The 20,287-nt window shown below is 44.4% G+C and overlaps 1 protein-coding gene across 1 annotated transcript in view; it reads left to right on the top strand.

Moving 5' to 3' along the window:
- Positions 1 to 20,287, top strand: part of LOC146207305 (snRNA-activating protein complex subunit 3-like) — a 46,818-nt gene that overhangs the window by 16,047 nt on the left and 10,484 nt on the right. Inside the window, exons 5-7 of the mRNA XM_084584753.1 lie at positions 76 to 210; positions 1,264 to 1,346; positions 19,919 to 20,083. Coding sequence (XP_084440879.1) covers positions 76 to 210; positions 1,264 to 1,346; positions 19,919 to 20,083 — 383 coding nt within the window. The remainder of the gene's footprint in view (positions 1 to 75; positions 211 to 1,263; positions 1,347 to 19,918; positions 20,084 to 20,287) is intronic.

Genomic DNA, 20,287 nt, shown 5'->3' with positions numbered 1-20,287 from the left:
ATCATCCATAACAGCCCATATGCCGCTTCAGGGCTTTAAACCCCACAATTTACAGTCTTAATTCCCATTTTACAGGTTCTTTCAGAAGTGGCAGTGCTTGGCTGCCAGACATTGCGTGACTTGCGTGAAAAGATCCATTGTGTAACGGATGACACTTCCATTGGAGATTTCAGTGATAACCCAGATAAGCCCCAAGAACTACCTGCTAGCGTAAGAGTCATTTTTATTTTTTATTTTTTTTTTTCAGACCTGCTGGTTTTTATGTCAAATTTGAATGAGAGGTACTCATTTTTCAAGTTTTTTGCTGGCAGATCCTTCTAATGTGTGATGTGATTCACAGCCCGCATTGTGTGCTGGAGCAGCAAACTTCCCTGGAGAAATCAAGAAGGAGGTACCTTGTCACACCCATGGGGTTCTAGAGGCAAAACTTGCACTGATGTGGAATAATGTAGGCTGTGATGTAACTTGCTATTTCCCACTTGTATATTTAGATTAAGACAAACTGGAAGCCAGACTAGTGGAATAATGTAGGCTGCGATGTAACTTGCTATTTCCCACCTGTAAATTTAGATTAAGATAAACTGGAAGCCAAACTAGTAAACAAAAACGTGTTTTGCTAGAATGGTCAAGCATTGAATGAATGCATAACAACCGTCGCACGCAGGCACACAGCTATAAAACTCTTCCAGCAGCACTAACTGCACTCGTTTTTATTGCACAAGGCTACTCGCTGTGTACTCCTCTTGCACAGGTAAAAGCACAAAATTCATGTCGAGTTGTGACAAGGCTTAGAAGACAGGCAAGCTTAGGCACTTTACCCAGAAGCCAATAGTTGCAGTCTGTTAGTTTTTCTTTCTATAGCCCACAGCACATTGCGTGAGTACTGTGCGCAGGTGTGATGCAGGCAGCTCTGGTATACGATGATAACACTGACTGGTTTAATTGGTTTGTTATAGCTGTAATGTTGCCGTTGCTTTACAGCCTCTGCGTTTAATTTCATCAGCAAGTGCTTCTTTCTTTCTTTTGAAACTTAGTTATCTCTGAATTGTGCTGAATGCTTTTCCAACACACAACATGCCACAGGCATTATACTCCAGCCGGCAATGACTGCATCGTGAAACAGTTGCCGGCATGGTAATTCCTCCTGCTTCTGTTAGGGATTCTTGGTGCAATTTGTGCACCCTAGACAACTGTGTGAAGGACCAAGGGCTACATCCTGATGGATGATAATTAACTTTGTGGTGCCTTCTCGTTGTGTTGCAGGAAGTCTACAAATCGGGGTTCTTCTACATTGGAGACACATTCTACAATGACATGACTGATCCATCATGCAGGGACTACAGCGAGTAAGTATATGATGTAGACCAGAATGTGTTACTTTCGAACTGAGACTGTCTTGTGTATACTCTCAAACATAGGAATCTGGTGCCACCATTACCTGGGCTGCCGAAATGCTACGAACCTCGGAGTGCTTGAAGGGACACTAAAGGGGAAATAGTAACTCAGAGTAGACTGATATGTTAGCTTCACATGGTATCAGTAGCAGCATTTTACCAAAAATAATGCTTTTGTAACCGAGAAAACTGCGTATAAGTGAAGCACCCAGAACTCCACTGCCTTCGGATTCATACAGCTTCAATATGTGATGTATTCATGAGATTTCCTGAGGAACGCTGTTTGACTGTCTCAGTGGGCAACTGCCATCGAAATAAAATTGAATATAATATATATATATATATATATATATATATATATATATATATATATATATATATATATATATATATATATATATATATATATATATATACACACACAAGGTGTTTCATCTAAGATTTCACCTATTTTCAAAAATAGGAAAATTAAGTTTTATTGTCGATTCTTCTTTTAGCTGTTGTATTAAGAGTAGAGAAATATCAGGAGCACTAAAACGTACTAATTAGCTTAATAATTAACCAAGATTACCTAATTAACTTTTTATTTATACCAGCTAGGAGCTGCTTTCAAATTGCAACAGTGAGTTACCGGTGTGAGAATGCCAAATAGTATTTTAAACGACAAGAAACGCGCATTTCTTAAGGACTGCAGCGCTGGAAATTCTGGCCGCTTTCGACGCACGAAAACGAAACTTAGCAGCCGAGGCGCGCACTTATGCACGCCCATGAGTGACGCAGCCGTGACGTCATCGAGAGAAACCAGCCGTCTGGAGGCGACCGCTGCCGCCCGCGAAATACACGCCTGGCTGCGTCATGGTCTGGTAGGATCTTGAGATATCACCAACGCATTGCGGGCGAAACTTGTCATGGTGCGGGCGTAGCGCTGATGGTATGGGCAAATCAGCCCTCCCTCTTGACTACAAGCTTTGGCTCCCAGAGGGTGAAATAAAAAGAAAAGCAGTACATGCACAGATATCGCACCACTGGATGTGATAACGCAGCGCCAGACGAGTATTTCACGAGCGGCAGCAGCCGCCTTCAGACTGCTTGATTCGCCCGGCGACGTCACGACTGCGTCACTCGTGGGCGCGTACAATTCCGCTCTTCGTCTGCTAGGTTTCGTTTTCGTGCGTCGAAAGGGGCCAGAATTGCCAGTGCTGCAGTCTTTAAGAAATGCACGTTTCTTGTCGTTTAAAATACCATTTGGCATTCTCACACCGGTAGCTCACTGTTGCAATTTGAAAGTAGCTTCTAGCTGGTATAAAGAAAAAGTTAATTAGTTAATCTTAGGTAATTATTAAGCTAATTAGTACGCTTTAGTGCTCCTGATATTTCTCTACTCTTAATACAGCAGCTAAAAGAAGAATCGACAATACAACTTGTTTTTCCTATTTATAAAATATAGGTAAAATCTTAGATGAAACACCCTGTATATATATATATATATATTGTCACGCATGTCCTGCGGTGGTCCTGTATTGGAGGAAGAGGAGGGGTTGCAGGAGAAGCTGAAGAGAAAGAGGAAGCTGGTTTGGCTCGATCTGGGTGTGCTAACGACCAGCGCGTCTAACACCCGCCCTGTAAATAAACCACGTAACAACTGTGGTGGAATTTCTGGGTATCGATCACCACGGAACCTCTCCTACCCCGTCGAAGCAGAAGAATAGCTGGGCTACCCCCTCTACAGACGGAGATGGCACAAGCAGATGTTCCGACGCAGCCAATGCCAACAGCTCAACCGACCACCACACAGCTCTATTGGGAACCCCGGCACTTCTATGGCAAGCCCGGGGAAGACGTGGATGACGGGCTCACCCACTATAATCGGGTGAGCAAATACAACCGCTGGGATGCAAAGACCAAGTTGGCGAACGTAGTATTCTTGAAGAAACGGCGCTAACATGGTTTGATAATCGTGAAGCATCCCTTATCACCTGGGATCGCTTCATGGAAGAAATGACAGCGGGATTTGGCAGTGCCAATGCTCGAAAAAAGAGCGCCGAACAAACTCTGGCTCAGCGAGCGAAATTACCGGGGGAGACCTGCACAGCTTACATAGAAGAAGTCCTCAAGCTGTGTAGAATAGTTGATGCTCGCATGACTGAGGAAGATAAAATGGGCCACCTCCTCAAAGGAATAGCGGTAGACATATACAGTTTTCTCATCTGCAAGGATGATTTGAATACTACCGCTGATGTTACCCGACACTGCCGCACGTTTGAAGGTTTGAAGCGACGTCGCATCATTCCGAAGTTTGGTGCAGACCCATCTACAGTGGAATCACTGCGGCAGACGATCGTCCACCTTCTGCCTGTTATGCTTTCTCTGATACATCTCCTTGGGATATCCGATGCTCTGCTGCTCATGGCCCGAAAATCCAACCACCTGCCACCATCGACGCCTGCAACAGCCAGCACGCTCATCCTCCTCGTCGACATCCAGACCATGAAACATTTGACCCAAGCCACGATGAGGTGAATGTGAGCCGCTGGTGTGCTATACTTGTGGAATGATGGGCCACATTTCACGTTTTTGCCGCAATCGCCGTCCATACCGGCAGTATCGCCGACAGTGGGTGAACTCCCGTACAAGGTTTCCCGCCGACAATGCTGATCCATATAAAGGAACACCTGGTCGTAATGAGTACCGAGCAACACCTAGCAGACAAGAGAACAGAACGACGCTGAAACGAAATGAATCACCGGCCTCTGACCGCAGCCTGACACCATCATCTCGGCGCTTACGACGCTCACCTTCTCCCCGACGATGGTCGCCACCTCCGGGAAACTAGTCAGTGCGACCGATGAAGGTGAGGTCACAAATTATTCTAGCTTACCTATGCCTCTACCAGTTTCAATGTTAAAGAACAGAATTGAAGTTTTTGTGGACGGTGTACGTGCTATGGCGTTAGTGGACACAGGTGCAGCCATTTCTATTAAAAGCCTCACTTTTAAAAACTGCCTTGGTCGTAAAGTTATGTTTGGTTGGGATAGAGCGACGGCACTGTGTGGTGTTGGTGGCGAACCGCTTAACCCACTTGGAGTCTGTTCCATGAACCTCGTAATCGCCGACCGCACATTCCGAACCAAATTTGCAGTACTTGGTCGATCAACACATAATGTCATTCTTGGTCTCGATTTTTTGGAACAATGTGGGGCCACCCTCGACTTTCGCAATGGGGACATTTCTATGATTACTCGCTTTGAATATGCTTTGCGTGAAAATTCGCCGGCCAATCCTAGCACGCTTTTGGTTTCGGACGACATAGTCATTCCTGCAATGTCAGCAGAGTTTATACAAGTTGTTTGTTCAAGCTGTACCAGTGATGCCTTTGACGCTGTAGTTGAACCACTCACTTTCAACTGCGCGAAGAAAAATGTTCAGATTCCCCATGGCATCATTTCAGTCAGGAATTGCCATTCTTCTTTGTGGACGACTAACTGCTCTAATGAACCTATTGTATTACCACGTGGCCTAAAGCTTGCCAGCTTTGACGAAGACGCTGTTGAATCGGTGGCAGTGCTCAGCACAGACAATTCCCAGCCTACCGCATGCACAGAAGTAGATGAAACAAAATTTCTTGACATGATTAACAAATCCCTGCCAACAAGTGACCGTTACAGTTTAGTGAAAGTTCTGTCGAAACATGCTTCAGCTTTCGATTTCTCTCGAGACTCGCCACCACAGATTCCCATTTCCCGTACTCAGCACAGAGTAAATACTGGGACTGCTGATCCAATCCGTCAGAAGCCCTATCGTGTATCCCCATCAGAGCGTCAGATGATCGAAAAACAAGTTCATGATATGCTGCATAAGGGCATCATTCAAGAATCATCTAGTCCATGGGCTGCCCCTGTGATATTAGTCAAAAAGAAAGATGGCACATGGCGATTTTGTGTCAATTATCGAAGGCTGAATGCTGTTACTAAGAAGGACGTGTATCCTCTGCCACGCATTGATGACGCCATTCATTGTTTGCATTCTGCCTCCTATTTTTTCTCAGTTGATTTGCGATCAGGCTATTGGCAGATTCCCATGCACCCGGAAGACAAAGAAAAGACTGCATTCATTACCCCAGATGGACTATATGAATTTAATGTGATGCCGTTTGGATTATGCAACGCTCCAGCCACCTTCGAAAGATTCATGGATACAGTTTTGCGCGGACTGAAGTGGAACATTTGTATGTGCTATTTGGACGATGTAGTAATATTCGGAACTACCTTTCGTGAACACAACAGTCGATTAGAGGTTGTCTTGGAGTGTATTGAGAAAGCTGGTCTGGTACTCAATTCCAAGAAATGTCGTTTTGGAGAGCGCCAGACAGTGGTACTTGGACATCTTGTAGACAAGGATGGGGTCAGGCCTGATCCGAAAAAAATTGAAGCTGTCACTTGTTTTAAACCACCGAAATCGTTAAAGCAGCTCAGGAGTTTTTTGGGGCTTTGCTCCTACTTCCGGCATTTTGTTCCAAAGTTTGCTGACCTAGCACATCCACTTCTTGTCTTCTACAAAAAGATGTGCCTTTCAAGTGGACTACTGATTGTGACTCCGTTTTTCGTCAGTTAAAATTTATTTTGACATCAGGACCTGTGCTACACCACTTCTGCCCATCAGCTCCAACAGAACTTCACACTGACGCTAGCGCAGTCAGAGTTGGTGCGGTCCTCATACAGCACTACACTGGCAATGAACATGTCATTGCATATGCAAGCCGTTCTTTAAGCAAGGCTGAGAGCAATTACACAGTAACTGAACAGGAATGCTTAGCTGTTGTTTTCGGTGTGCAACGGTTTTGGTCATATCTTTATGGATGTGCATTTAAAATTGTGACGGACCATCTTTCCTTATGTTGGCTTGCAAACCTCCATGACCCCTGTGGACGCCTTGCGCGATGGGCTTTGCGCCTCCAAGACTTCAATTTTACTGTGTCTTTTAAGAGTGGTCGTAAGCACAGTGACGCTGACTGCCTGTCACGGTTGCCTCTTGAAGTACTGATCGCGAGGGTGAGATCTTGGATGAATATATAGCTGCTACCTCTACAAGTTTCCCCAATGTTGATGAATTTAAGATTGCACAGAGGAACGACAGCGGGTTGGCACCGCTTTTTGATGCGGCAAGTTCCCCGAACCCTGCGACCTCATTCTGCATTCGTGATGGTCTACTATACAAGAAAAACTGCTTGTCAGTAGGTGCACAGTTTCTTCTGGTAGTTCCTACAAATCTTCGGTGTCAGGTTCTTCGTGTAATGCACGACGATCCCACGGCTGGGCACTTGGGTTTTGCCAGGACATTGCACAGGATTAAGGAACGTTTTTATTGGCCGAAGATGAGTCAAACTACTCAACATTATGTGGCCAGCTGCCTCTAGTGCCAGCCTTTCAAACACCCAACCTGCTCTCCGCCGGGTCATCTTCAGCCTATAACGCCGCCACAAACTCCATTCGAACAGGCGGGAATGGACCTTCTAGGACCATTTCCCCGTTCCACCAACGGGAACCGCTAGATCATTGTGTGCGTAGATTACCTTACGCGGTACTGTGAAACTGCTGCCATACCGTCGGCCACTGCTTCTGATGTCTCGGCCTTCCTCCTACAGTCCATCATTCTTCGACATGGGCCTCCTCGTGTGCTAATAAGTGACTGGGGGCGACAGTTTACGGCAGAAGTTGTAGAACTTCTTTGTCTCTGCTCATGCCATTTTTGCCATTCAACTCCTTACCACCCACAAACAAATGGCCTTACCGAACGCACCAATCATACACTTAGCATAATGCTCGCAATGTATGTCGATTCCCGCTACAAAAACTGGGATGAAATCCTTCCGTTTATAACATACGCATTTAATTAACACTGCCAAGCACGAAACGACAGGCTACAGTCCTTTTTTTCTTCTTTATGCTCGACTTCCACGAAGTGCTCTGGACACATTTTTACCTTTCTCGCTCCCAGCTGAAACTTCATTAGTGCATACTCTCTCTTTGGCTGAAGAAGCTCGCCGACTCGCTAGACTTCGCACTTTAGCCTGCCAAGAACGCTAGAAGCAACGCTACGACAAGCTTCACCAAGATGTTAATTATGCCCCTGGTGACTTGGTGTGGCTTTGGACGCCGTTGCGTAAGCGCGGCCTGTCCCAGAAACTGTTGCACCAGTATAGTGGTCCTTTCGTTGTACTGGAACGCATCAGCGCAGTCAACTTTGTAGTCTCTCGCCTGACTACCCATGGTCGTCGTTCTCGAAAGACTCAAGTAGTTCACGTGGCCCGCATGAAGCACTGCTATCAGCGTGACGAACCTTGACTCGCCCGGCGGGCTTCGTCGGCGAAGGGGGCAGTGTCACGCATGTCCTGCGGTGGTCCTGTATTGGAGGAAGATGAGGGGTTGCAGGAGAAGCTGAAGAGAAAGAGGAAGCTGGTTTGGCTTGATCTGGGTATGCTAACGACCAGCGCATCTAACACCCGCCCTGTAAATAAACCACGTAACTATATATATATATATATATATATATATATATATATATATATATATATAAGCTATTGGCATCCAGTGCTTTGAACGTTGCGAATTTCTCACCTACTACTTTCGTGATGCAGCAGGAAGCAGACTTTTTTCGGCGTTGTGTTAAACGACACGCCAAGCAAATGTGATAATGTGACGATGCTGCAGCAGGGGCAGTACGTGATTGCTGGACGGTTGAGGCTGCATAGAAGCGCCATTGCAACAGCAGTGACACAATGCCTATTATGTGTCGCTCTTAAAACGTGATTTCGTGCAAAAATTCACACTGCTCTGACTCAAACTAGCTCCTGCATTTTTTGCACTTGATCACTGGTGACGCCCTTACGTCCGTAGACGCTTTCATCTTCTCAGTTAACAATGCAAACCGAAGCTGCAAAACTAGGTTGCGGGGTAACAGTTGTTAGCAGCGTGACTATGTAGCGTAACCACGGTCAGTTTTGCATATCAACAACAGTAACTACGTTAGCGAAATGCGCGGTCAAACATGCCCATGTAGCATCGCGATGCTTCTTGTAGTCAAAAACATGTATTCAGATGCACAAATAAACTTTGAAAATTAGTTTGGGGCAGTTGTACTTGTGATAAATTACGTTTTAAGGTATTTATGCAAAATCAAATTAATTTCCACAGAGTGCTGCAACATCCATATCGGCACTGCCATCATTTCAAAATGGCACTTGTTTTTGCCGTGTGATAGCGCACATTGAAAGCATGGTGTCGAACCAAACGTTTTTCGGGTCCGGTTTGAGTTAGGATTCACGTCTTTCGGGTTTGGTTTCGGCTCTGGAGACACATTCCGCTTTAGTTCGAACCGGTGCAAACAGGTTCAGAAAAAAAAAAAAAACTTCGGGCATATTTTTTTACTCTACCTTTTTAAAGGGACAGAAAAGTGGCCAAACTGTCTTGAGATTATGGTGGAAATGAAAAGATCATGTCTCATACAGTACAGGTTGAGCATGACAATACCAAAGAAAAGAGGCTTTGCAATTTTAATTTGGTATTGAAAATTGCATAAAAGCAACTGAGAGAAACCCTATTACTATTGCTGTAGTATCCCACATGACTGCATCTCCACAAAATATCACTGATTTTCTTAAGTGCCTACAGTTTCTTTTTTTTTTTTTCTTCTAGGAATGTGTCACATTTTATTATATTTTGTTCTCTCTCCAGTAAAAGCTGCCCTTCCTTTTGCATCGTAAGTGGCATGCTTTCACCTTTTGTAACTAAATGGGGCCACAGGGTATTGAACTCCCTGGATGAAGCGATGATAGTGTGCCATAAAACTTTCGTCGACGAAACGTACGTTACTGTGCCATAAGAGTCGTGAGTGTGGAAACTGAAAAGGACGCTACTCTAAACTAAAAATGTCTAATTACTGTCTGCCAGGTGAAATTTACATTTGTTTTCGATACATTTTTTCTGTCCTTTACAAGTTGTCATTGTGGTCGCTGCTCATGGTTTCCAGCATCAGACTACATAAAAATGGTTGCATGTACTGATCGCAGAACTTGGTAAAAATTTTCTACAGTGTTCTTACCAAACCTGCTATATATATATATAAATTATTTATTTATTTCAAAAATGACATACAAATACGAGCCTGCCCAAGCCAACAATGGGTTTGTGGGGCAGCGCTCGGCAGAATGAAGCAAGCCAGGGAGCGGCACAGTAAGTCAATATTGCACAAGACTCAAAATAAAACTAAAGAAAGGCAGTAAGAAATGACGGGGGAAAAAATTATAAACAAAGAAAGAAAGAAAAGAAACAAAATTACACATACAGATCAAAGATATAAGATTTTACTTCTTTCCGTATGCTGGAAGATAAAACATTATCTGGCAGGTCTTTCAACACATCAGGTACATAGAAGGCACGGACACGTTTGCCATATCTTGTCCGTACTCTTGGTAAGGTAAAGCGGTCGCGTGGACGTAATGTTCTGGCGGGGACATACGGGAGGCAGAACTCATTGTTCCATATATACGAAAGGATTACCGTTTCTTTGAATAACAGCCTGAACGAGGGCATGTGCGAGCATGAAAAAAGACCGGGATTGTTAGTAATGTGCACACCATACATCACCGCCCGAATTATGGATTTTAGTAAAGAATCAACTTTATTGCGCCAAAACACTGAACAGAAATAAAAAGAACAGATTCCATATCTCAACACACTGTACGCCAATGCATGTGCTATTGTTTTCCTTACATAAATTGGGCATAGTGCTTTAATAGAATACAGCAGGCATTTTGCGCAGCCTTTCACAAACGTTAGCCAAGTGAGTGTTCCAGGACATGTTAGAATCGAAATGAACACCGAGATAATTGACACTTGAGAGGTATGGAATAGGAGAGCAAGAACAATTGAACAATTGTTACACGGAGGAGAATGAAGAAACACTGGAGTGATAACAGGAATAGATTTCAGCGGATCGTGAAAACATACTAATTTTGGTTAATAGAAAGTAAGTTATTACGGTACGAACTGATAACATTTGTAGTGTCAGTTTGTAATTCAGCCACGGCTTGATGGTAATTAGTATGACGAGATACTAAAAGCGTGTCATCTGCGTATTGAAACACCCGACAGTGAAAAATTGCTTGACTGAGATCATTAACGTACAAGTTGAATAAAAGGGGAGTTAAAATCGACCCCTGGGGAACTCCAGCGCTCAACTGTCTAGGTTTGCTTTTAATATTTCCGAGAACTACTACTTGGATTCGACCGTGCAAATAATTCTCAAGGAAAGTTAGGAAAGGCCCTCGGAAGCCATAGCTATGAAGTTTACGAAGTAAAATTTTATGGTTTACGGAGTCAAAAGCTTTTGATACATCTAGAAATAATGCACAAGCGAATGCACTAATTTCAAGAGTACTATTAAGGCAATCGGTTAATTCATCTAATGCTAATCTAGTGCCACGCCCACAAGTATGGAATCGAACACTTTAGAAAGCAATCTTTTCATTGCACTGAAAAAACTTTAATGCTGAAATTCCAGTATTCTGTCCCTTTAATATAGAGTTTTCTTTCCTGTTTCAGTAAATAGTAAACGCTTAAAATTAAAGGGGTCATGACACCATTTTTGGAACATAAACTGTTTATTGCATCCTATTCCTGATGTGCCAAGCAACTAAACCTCAAAGTTTCAGCTGCATCGGAGCAGCAGATATTTTTAAAAGTAGCATTTTCGGTTCTTTGTGAACAGCTTGCTGATCTAGCAACCGGCGCAGCTGGGGACGACATAGGCCGCTGCTGCGTCAGCTGCTCTATGTTTTGCACACGAACAGCGTCAACCGCAGTTGCGCGAAGCAGTGGTAATGTCAGCCAAACAGCAGTCATGCCACTTACAGACGTCACCATAGACTCGCAAACTGAGCTTTTCATCGATCTCTGTTAGCGCTTTTAACGAGCAGCATCAACAGCAATTAAGCGAAGCCACGGTAATGTCAGCTAGGCATCAGTCATGCCGCGCACCAAGGTTACCGCAAACTGAGCTTGTCGTCGATCGCTTTTAGCACTTTTAACCTTGGGAATCTGTGGGCGGGATTCAAGTGCGCGTCGGCGCTAGAGTACAAAAATCGCACGAGCTGACCTGCTCTAGCAGCATACATATTGTACACTGAAACACGTCTCTAAAGCAAGACATAAAATGCGCAATGTATATAGCGACGTCCAACAGCACTTTTCTGTATAATCTTCGGGCACCGCCCGACAGCGCAGCAGCGTATAATGTATAGGGTACGGTGCACTACATCGAGGCACTCAATACCGCGGCCGTCTCATTTTAGCAGCATCGTTTACACTGCTTGTTGACAGGCCCAAGTCTGGCCCTAGCTGCATCATGAAAGTAGACGATAAGCTCATGAGGCTTACAGCAACGGCGCCTGTAAGTGTGAAGGACGACGGCGCTCTAGCATGTTTGCTTCTCCCTAATGGTTGCTAGACCTAAATTATGTACTTCGTATTGAAGCCACAGTGGACGGCACTTTGTAATAGATCAGCGAGACGTTTTAGTAAATGGACCACTCGATCATGAAACTTCTTTACTCTCAACCCCACTGTTTCGTAGTAAAGGAAATGATAATTTTCGTCGATGCCTTGCAGCGGAGCTAGCATACAGGAACACTGGCACCGCATTGGCTGTGAGCAAAAACTCCCTCCGTATGGGTGGGCATTTCGCAAGCATTAATTTTCGGGGGGCCTATTATAATTACGAGAAAAACAAATTTTACCATGCTTTTCTGATGCTGGTGCAAGGGATTTGCCATATATATCGCTGGCGAGGACAGCTTGAGCGGAAGGCACGGTCGGTGTGGTGGCAGCGCCGGTGTTTACAGCAGTGGGGACAGTGCGATGGAGGCAGTCGCGCCGAAGATGGATGCCTGGGCAAGAACTAAATCACGCTTCACTGCAGTCTGTGTTCTGTTTTCAAAGACATACTGCATACACTTTTTGAGAGTAATATTGGCAAGCGCGAACACAGTGCAGTGTATTGGCAGCTTATCGGCGCCGGCACAGCAGCAGACAATGCGGTGACCGGTGTCGCTCTGTGACGTCACCCCGCAAGGGCACCTTGTGTAAACTAGGTGTTGGTGCTTGGTGCCACCACGGACCCTGAGCCCCCATACCGAAGCTGTAATCCGTACCGTGGCGATAGGTTGAGAGGTGAAGGGAAGAAACCTTGAACGGTGACGGTCGAGGCCATGGTCAAGCCTCGGCCGATGGGCTCCTCGCCTGTCCACCAGGCGAGGGGCTCCGGGACCTTCCTCTGCGTATAAGGGTGAACCAGAGGCGACATATATTAGGACCCCTTAAAACAATCCATACTGCATGGAAAAACTACCTTTAAAAAAACCTGATCGACCCTCGAAAAGGAGTCGCACCGAAGTGACGCAAAAAATCAGTACACCAACTGAGAACTTTCCAAAATTTCTTGTCTTGCACTCTGTAACCGAATCTCAACCAGTAAATGCACTGTCAGTCATTCTGATTGCCAACTCTCTGAAGGCCATCATTGGGGCAAACTACAAAGCGAAAAAACTAGGATCTGGTGACCTGCTAATAGAGGTATCAGACAAAAGTCAATCTGACAACCTTCTCATAACAAAAACGTTTGCTCACCTTGACGTTCAGGTATCACCCCACCGCAGTCTTAACAGCTGCCAGGGAGTTGTCTCTGAGCGAGACCTCCTAAACGAAACAGAATCGGATCTCCTTGAGGGCCTACAGAACCAAGGTGTAACAGCAGTACGAAGAATAACAATCAGGCGAAAGAACGAAGAAATAAAAACGAAACATATTGTTCTCACCTTCAACCAGAGCACACTTCCTGATTTTGTCAATGTGGAATTTATCCGATGCAAAGTTAGCCCGTACATACCAAGCCCAGCGGTACGGGCATGGTAGCCAGACATGTCGAGGACGCCTTACCTGTGCAAAATGCAGCGCGCATGACCATGCAACCGATAAATGCAGTGAAACTGACTACAAATGTGTGAACTGTGAGGGCACCCACCCTGCATACTCACGGTCCTGTGCAGCCTTTCAGGCCGAAAAAGAAGTAATCAATATACAGATAACTGAGAAGATACCATACGGAGAGGCCCGAAAAAAGCACAGAATGCTTTCCTCCGCTCCCTATGCTAACGCAGCCCGCAGAGGGGCCAGGCCGCGTCTAGTAACGGTGGGCACGCAGTGCAATGCTGCTGACGTGCTCCCACCACGGCTCCTCACTAAGCAGCCACCGGCTGCACCAATCTTTGCAATCCCGGAGGTCACTTTCCCCCAGACGTCCGGGACACCAAAGACATCTGAGAGGGACTTTGTTCCTCTTGAAAAACCTCCTGCCTCCATGCCTTCACCACAGGCGATGGAGATGAGCACGGACTCCGCAGCGTCAGCGGCGCCTAGGGAGTCCGCCAATGAGAGGCGGGGCCTGCTGGACCGTCTCAAATAAAAAAAACATACACCAGTTAAGCCCCCTGATAAGGGCGGCGAGTCCTAACCCTATTCTATATTCCTTCCACACCTACCAAAATGGCTACCGAGAGTATCATTTATTGGAACTGTCGAGGACTCCTAAAAAATCTGGATGACGTATATGAAATCCTCGCCGAACACCAACCAAACATAGTTTGTCTGCAAGAAACGCATCTGAAACCAACAGATACAAATTTTCTCAAGCAGTATCGTATATTCAGGAAAGATAGGCAAGGCAGTACTCACCCCTCCGGTGGCGTTGCCATTATAACACAAAAGTCAATCACTTGTCGAAACATCTCGATTAACACAGACTTAGAGGCAGTGGCAATACAAGCCTTAATATTCGGTAAAATAACAACGGTATGTTCGCTGTATATTCCGCCAGATCATAGGCTATGCAACAAAAATTTTGAAAAGCTGATTGACCAACTCCCAGAACCATGGCTGCTGGTCGGAGACTTTAATGCCCACCACCCATTATGGGGATGTACAAGAACGGACTTCCGAGGTGCACTAATTGAAAAGTTCTTGTTGTCCTCAGGATCATGTTTACTCAACTCAAAACAGCCAACATACTACAGCTCAGCTCATAATACGTACACAGCCATTGACTTAGCCATTGGCTCTCCGATGCTCTTGGCAGCTACAGAGTGGGTTGTTATTGACAATCTATATGGAAGCAACCATTTTCCCATCTCTGTGAAGTACACAGGCAATAAAAATGTAAATGCATCTAGTCCCAGGAAATTTAAAGAATATGTGGCCAACTGGGAGATGTTCAGGGAACACTCAGCTCTGCCCTGTTCATCAGTTACTGGCTTAGGCGTTGACGAATCTCAACTCTTGATCACGCTACACATTATAGATGCTGCAGAAAAACACATTCCACAAACATCAAGTAAGCCACGAAACAAACGAAGGCCCTGGTGGAATGCAGAATGTAAAACTGCCCGTGAAACACAAAACAAGTGGTAAGGTTGAAAGTTGGGCGAGTTGAATCTGGTTCATTTTGAAGGTAGCGCGAAAAACGAGGACCAAGAGTAGAAGGACACAACACGAGCGCTGTTGTGTCCTTCTACTCTTGGTCCTCGTTTTTCGCGCTACCTTCAAAATGAACAAAACAAGGCTTGGTCGAAGTTACGCCGATACCCCACGGCTGAAAACCTAATGGAATTTAGCGCGCAAAGGCAAATGGCAAACGTGTTCGACGCATCTCCAAGCGAGAAAGCTGGTCATCATTCCTTTCTTCTGTGAACTCTTATTCTGATTCTCACAAAGTATACAACAGAATAAGAGCTCTCAAAGGAAATAACACTCTCCCAACACCCCTTGTCAGCACTAGTGGTGACTCTCTTGAATACCAAGCAGACACACTAGGGCAACACTTCGAATATGTATTCAGCTCAGCGCACTATACAGATTCTTTTTTGCGGCACAAGGTAACTGAGGAGAGGAAGCCTATATGTGATAAAAGACCATGCACAGGAGGGTACAATAGCCCTTTCACCATGCAGGAGCTGAAGATTGCACTTGGCACATGTGGGAACACATACCCAGGTCCTGACAGGGTCACATATGGAATGCTCAAACACCTGCATACGGGCACGCTTGAAACTCTACTTTGCCTGTATAATAAAATATGGGCCACAGGACACTTTCCTAAAGCATGGAAGGAAGCGATCATTATCCCGATATTAAAACCCGGAAAAGAACCCACTCTTGCTGCCAGTTATCGGCCTATTGCTCTAACCAGCTGCTTATGCAAGCTTTTTGAAAAAATGGTAAATCGCCGCCTCCTACATTTCCTTGAATACAATGGTCTTCTTCATCCAAACCAAGCTGGTTTTAGAGCTGGGCGGTCAACTGCTGACCAGCTCATTGCATTCGAGTCTTATGCAAGGGATGCTTTTGTACATAAACAGCATTGTTTATCTGTCTTTTTCGATCTCGAAAAAGCATATGATACCACTTGGCGTTATGGTATCATCCGCGACCTCTTCTCTCTTGGCATCACAGGGAACATGTTGAATACAATTCGAAGTTACTTGTCAGAGCGGGCCTTCAAAGTTCGTGTTGGCAATGCATGCTCAAAGCAGTACATACAGGAAAATGGTGTCCCTCAAGGTGGTGTTCTCAGTTGCACACTTTTCATAGTCAAAATGAACTCTTTAAAAAGTGTGTTGCCAAAAACCATTTCTTGCTCTGTATATGTTGATGACATCCAGATAAGCTTCAAATCTTGCAACATGGCCATCTGTGAAAGACAGATTCAGCTAGGTGTTAACAAACTGTCCAGGTGGGCTGATGACAATGGGTTTAAATTTAACTCTGAGAAAAGTGTTTGTGCACTTTTCTCTAAGCAGCGTGGCATCAGACCTGACCCCAACATTACACTGAATGATCAGAGCCTTGCCTTTAAAAAGGAACATAAATTTCTTGGCGTAGTTGTTGACGAAAAACTCTCCTTCATTGCCCACATAAAACAGTTGCGACTGAAGTGTCTCAAAGCAATGAATCTGCTAAAAATTCTCTCTCACCGGTCATGGGGTACAGATCGCGACTGCCTTCTGAGCCTTCTGAATAGTGTAGTTCTATCACGCATAGACTATGGCTCGATGGTCTATGGGTCAGCATCATCCTCTGCACTAAAATTACTCGATCCCGTGCACCACCTCGGCCTTCGCCTCGCTACGGGCGCTTTCCGAACTAGCCCAATTGCTAGCCTCTATGTCGAGGCGAACCGATGGTCACTGCAACGAAGGAGACAATTTACTTCTCTAACTTATGCTATGAAGGTACTATGCCAACTGGACCATCCATGTCGTCGGCTCCTGCTTGACAAAACTGGCACAGCACTTTTCTCAAAAAAAAACATCTCTAACACCACCATATCCAATCAGAGTTGCCACGCATATTGAATATCTGAATGTTTCGGTTACCAGTCTTCATACAACTTCCATAAAAGACCTAATTGCTCCTTGGAAAATGCACGGTGTTAATTGTGACCTGTCGTTTCTTGAAGTGGGCAAACATGCATCCCCTATTGCCATACAGCAGCACTTCATGTCACTTCAGGAGAAGTACACTTGTGATGAATATTACACTGATGCTTCGAAGTCTGCTCAAGTCTCCTGTGCAGCACATGGACCACAGTTCTCACAGTCAAAAACCCTGAACAGTTATACTAGTATATTTACCGCTGAATGCCATGGCATCCTTTTAGCTGTGAGACACATTATAGAAAATAAAATACAGACATCAGTCATCTACACAGACTCCCTCAGTGTTTTAACGTCCCTATCCTTTTGGAAATTGCATAATAAGAACCCAGTCCTGAACTCTCTTTATAACACCCTTATGTTTGCCCATGAACTAGAAATTAAAATTACACTGTGTTGGGTGCCAGGCCACCGCTGTATACCGGGTAATGAGGCAGCTGATAGGCTAGCCGCGTCAGCTGCCCTTCGAAATGGCACAGACATTGATAAAATAACTTATCATGACCTCAAACCACACATAAAAAACATGATTCGACAACAATGGCAAGAGGAATGGGACGCAGCATCAGAAAATAAACTACACACAATAAAGCCAAGGATAGGCAGATACACCACAGAAAAACAAGACAGATTTAAAGAAGTAGCCCTGTGCATGCTGAGAATTGGTCACACATACATAACCCATACATATCTTTTAACCAACTCTCCTGCACCGCACTGCTCGAGATGTGGTGATCGGCTCACTGTTATTCATGTTTTAATCATATGTGTACAACTGGAACAAGAAAGAAGACGTCATTTTCCCTCTTTGTTCACTCATCAAATACCTGCACACCCATCCATTTTTATTGGCGACAACCCAATGTTTCCTCTAAAACAGGTGCTTAAATTTTTATCACAAGTAGGCTTTTTACATGAAATTTCTTATCGACGTGGGTCTCAGCCCGCTCCTCCTTAAGAGGACGGATGAGATCCTTTAAAACTTCTACTTATACATTGCACATCCATTATACATCGCAAATGAATTTTAGGCCCTATACACCATTGTTTTTAGCAATTTTACAGAGCGAATACATTTTTAGGCCCTATACACCACTGTTTTTTATTCTTTCACGAAAAATCACAACTATTCCATTATATAAACATGAGTACACCGTTAACCTTGAGTCTGGCGCTCTTTGGCCTGAGTCGCCCTTGCGCCATTAAAAACCACCACCATCATCATCATCATCATCTGTGACGTCACCAAGCATTTCAACATGGCGACTGTTGTCGGTGAAAGGATCTTCGCATTTGTCAACTTCAGTCACTCGTTTCGAAATAAGGAATGAGTCTAGGGCGTTCAAATTTCGGAAATAGAATAATAAGGTCCAATATTATCTGCCACACTACAAATCTTTAATATACTCGATGACCGTGGCATGACCCCTTAATATAGTAGCCCGTTTATTGATTTTGTCGTCAGATGTTATGGGCTCCAATTTGATGTACAGACATCAGCAAAATGTCATGAGTGACCAACGATTAGAGCAGGATGGGAAAAATAATGATATTAAGGCGAAGGCTTTTCTAGGCTCATGGAATGAAATCCTGGGAGTGAAAGATGTGCGCAAGATCTGTACACGAGATTCCGCGGTATGTGTTCTCCTTGTCTAGCGTTTTTGCCATCTGCATCCCACATTTGAACATGCACCAAGGAATGCCATGCGACAGGAGCGATGGTGTACTGTCCAAACTCACACTTGCCGGAGAAAGTGACAGATAATGTGCCTTTGCTTTCCTGTAAACCAATTATAATTATATGTAGCACTGCAATGAACGCCAATAAGAGGAAAACGTTGAGTCAGATGATAGGAGAGGAGGGGTAGGCTTTCGCTATTCTCCTCTTAAGTGACATCTAAGAGGCCCTCATATGTTGTTTAATTTGTACATAACTAATTAAAGCTGTCACACCGAAAGAAAGTTAAAAGAAGTAATGTTTCTTATATGTTTTGTTTAGTTTGGTATTTTCTTTTAGTGTCCCTTTAAATAGCCTATGTCATCTCCCTGCGAGTTCAAGAAGCCGTCAAATCACCACTGTGTTGCCTACGAATGCAACCAGAGGAAAAGAAACATCTAGATTCTGAGTGCCGTGCCCAATATGTACGTCCTATGCCATGAGCTCTGCCACTGTGGTGTGCCTGTATTGTGACCCATCGGGCATTAAACATGCATTTGTGTGTGAAATCTGGATTGGTGCATTGCACGCAATGAATTACGAGCTAAGTATGAAACAAGATTGAATAGCTTGTTTTAATGGCCAGTCTAACTGTGCGGCCATGGCAGTACATTTGGCGTTCAGTGACTGTGTTATGGGATTGTAAGAATGTTAGGAGGGTTTTTCCGACCATACGGTGACAGAGTGAAAGCCTGTACCTGTGCTGCTTCTTGACTATATGAGGAGGACAAGTGCAGTATGCAGCTTGTTGTGTTTGACATGTTTATGCATTCATTTACCCTCTGCTGTCATCATACTTTCATTTTCTGCTTGTTTATGAATGCCTGTGAGCTGCACTTAAGTGAGCATCTTATGATTAATGATGTCCTTGAAAATAGAGCATGCAAAAGAAATTCTTTATGCTATTTATGTTGCCATTTTTTGTTCTGGCCAGAAAGCACTATGAGTTAACTGGCGAGGTATCACATGCATTTTATTTGTTGGTTTTCATGATGCACCGGGCATTCTTGTTTGAAAACGCTGCCTTCCAGAAACACGATGTAAAAAAAAATGCACCAAAGGGTCATGTGAAACTCTAGGCATGGGGCATTGGTGCACTAGTTGAGGGATTAAGCAGTGGTGTGTGGCTTTTGCTTGGCCTCACAGTTGGGCATTTCTAGTGCATGAAAATATGAGGGATGGTTGAATGCATTGGCCATGTAGCTTCATTTGTCACTATGTATAGGCATGTGGCATACATTCAGAAGGTAAAATTCTTCATTTCAGGGTAATCATAAACTGGGCCAAGAACCCTCGTCGTGGGCTGGGACCATTCAAGAAAGCCCTCATGGAGGAAACGAAATTCAACCAGCTGGAAATTCGCTTGGGATATCCTTATGTCTATGTGCACCTGGGCAACTGTGAACACTTGATCGTGTTCAGTAACTTGAGGTATTGCTTATGCTTGTAATGTGAAGTGCTGGTGCTATGCAGCTTTAACCTAATATAGGAGATTCATACACAACATAAAAAGCTCATTATAACGTAATACAAAAATTAACATTACTTTTTTTTAAATAACGCTTGCTGCTCAAATTTTGTATATTTGTAGGGCAGCTCTCTCTGAATATGAAGTTACTGCAGTAGAATCTTGGT

The sequence above is a fragment of the Amblyomma maculatum genome, chromosome 1, assembly GCF_055883805.1.
Source record: "Amblyomma maculatum isolate TAMU_Amacu chromosome 1, ASM5588380v1, whole genome shotgun sequence".
NCBI classification, from domain to species: domain Eukaryota; kingdom Metazoa; phylum Arthropoda; class Arachnida; order Ixodida; family Ixodidae; genus Amblyomma; species Amblyomma maculatum.
The sequence above is the reverse complement of the archived record's forward strand: the minus strand, read 5'-3'. Positions and strand labels throughout refer to the sequence as shown.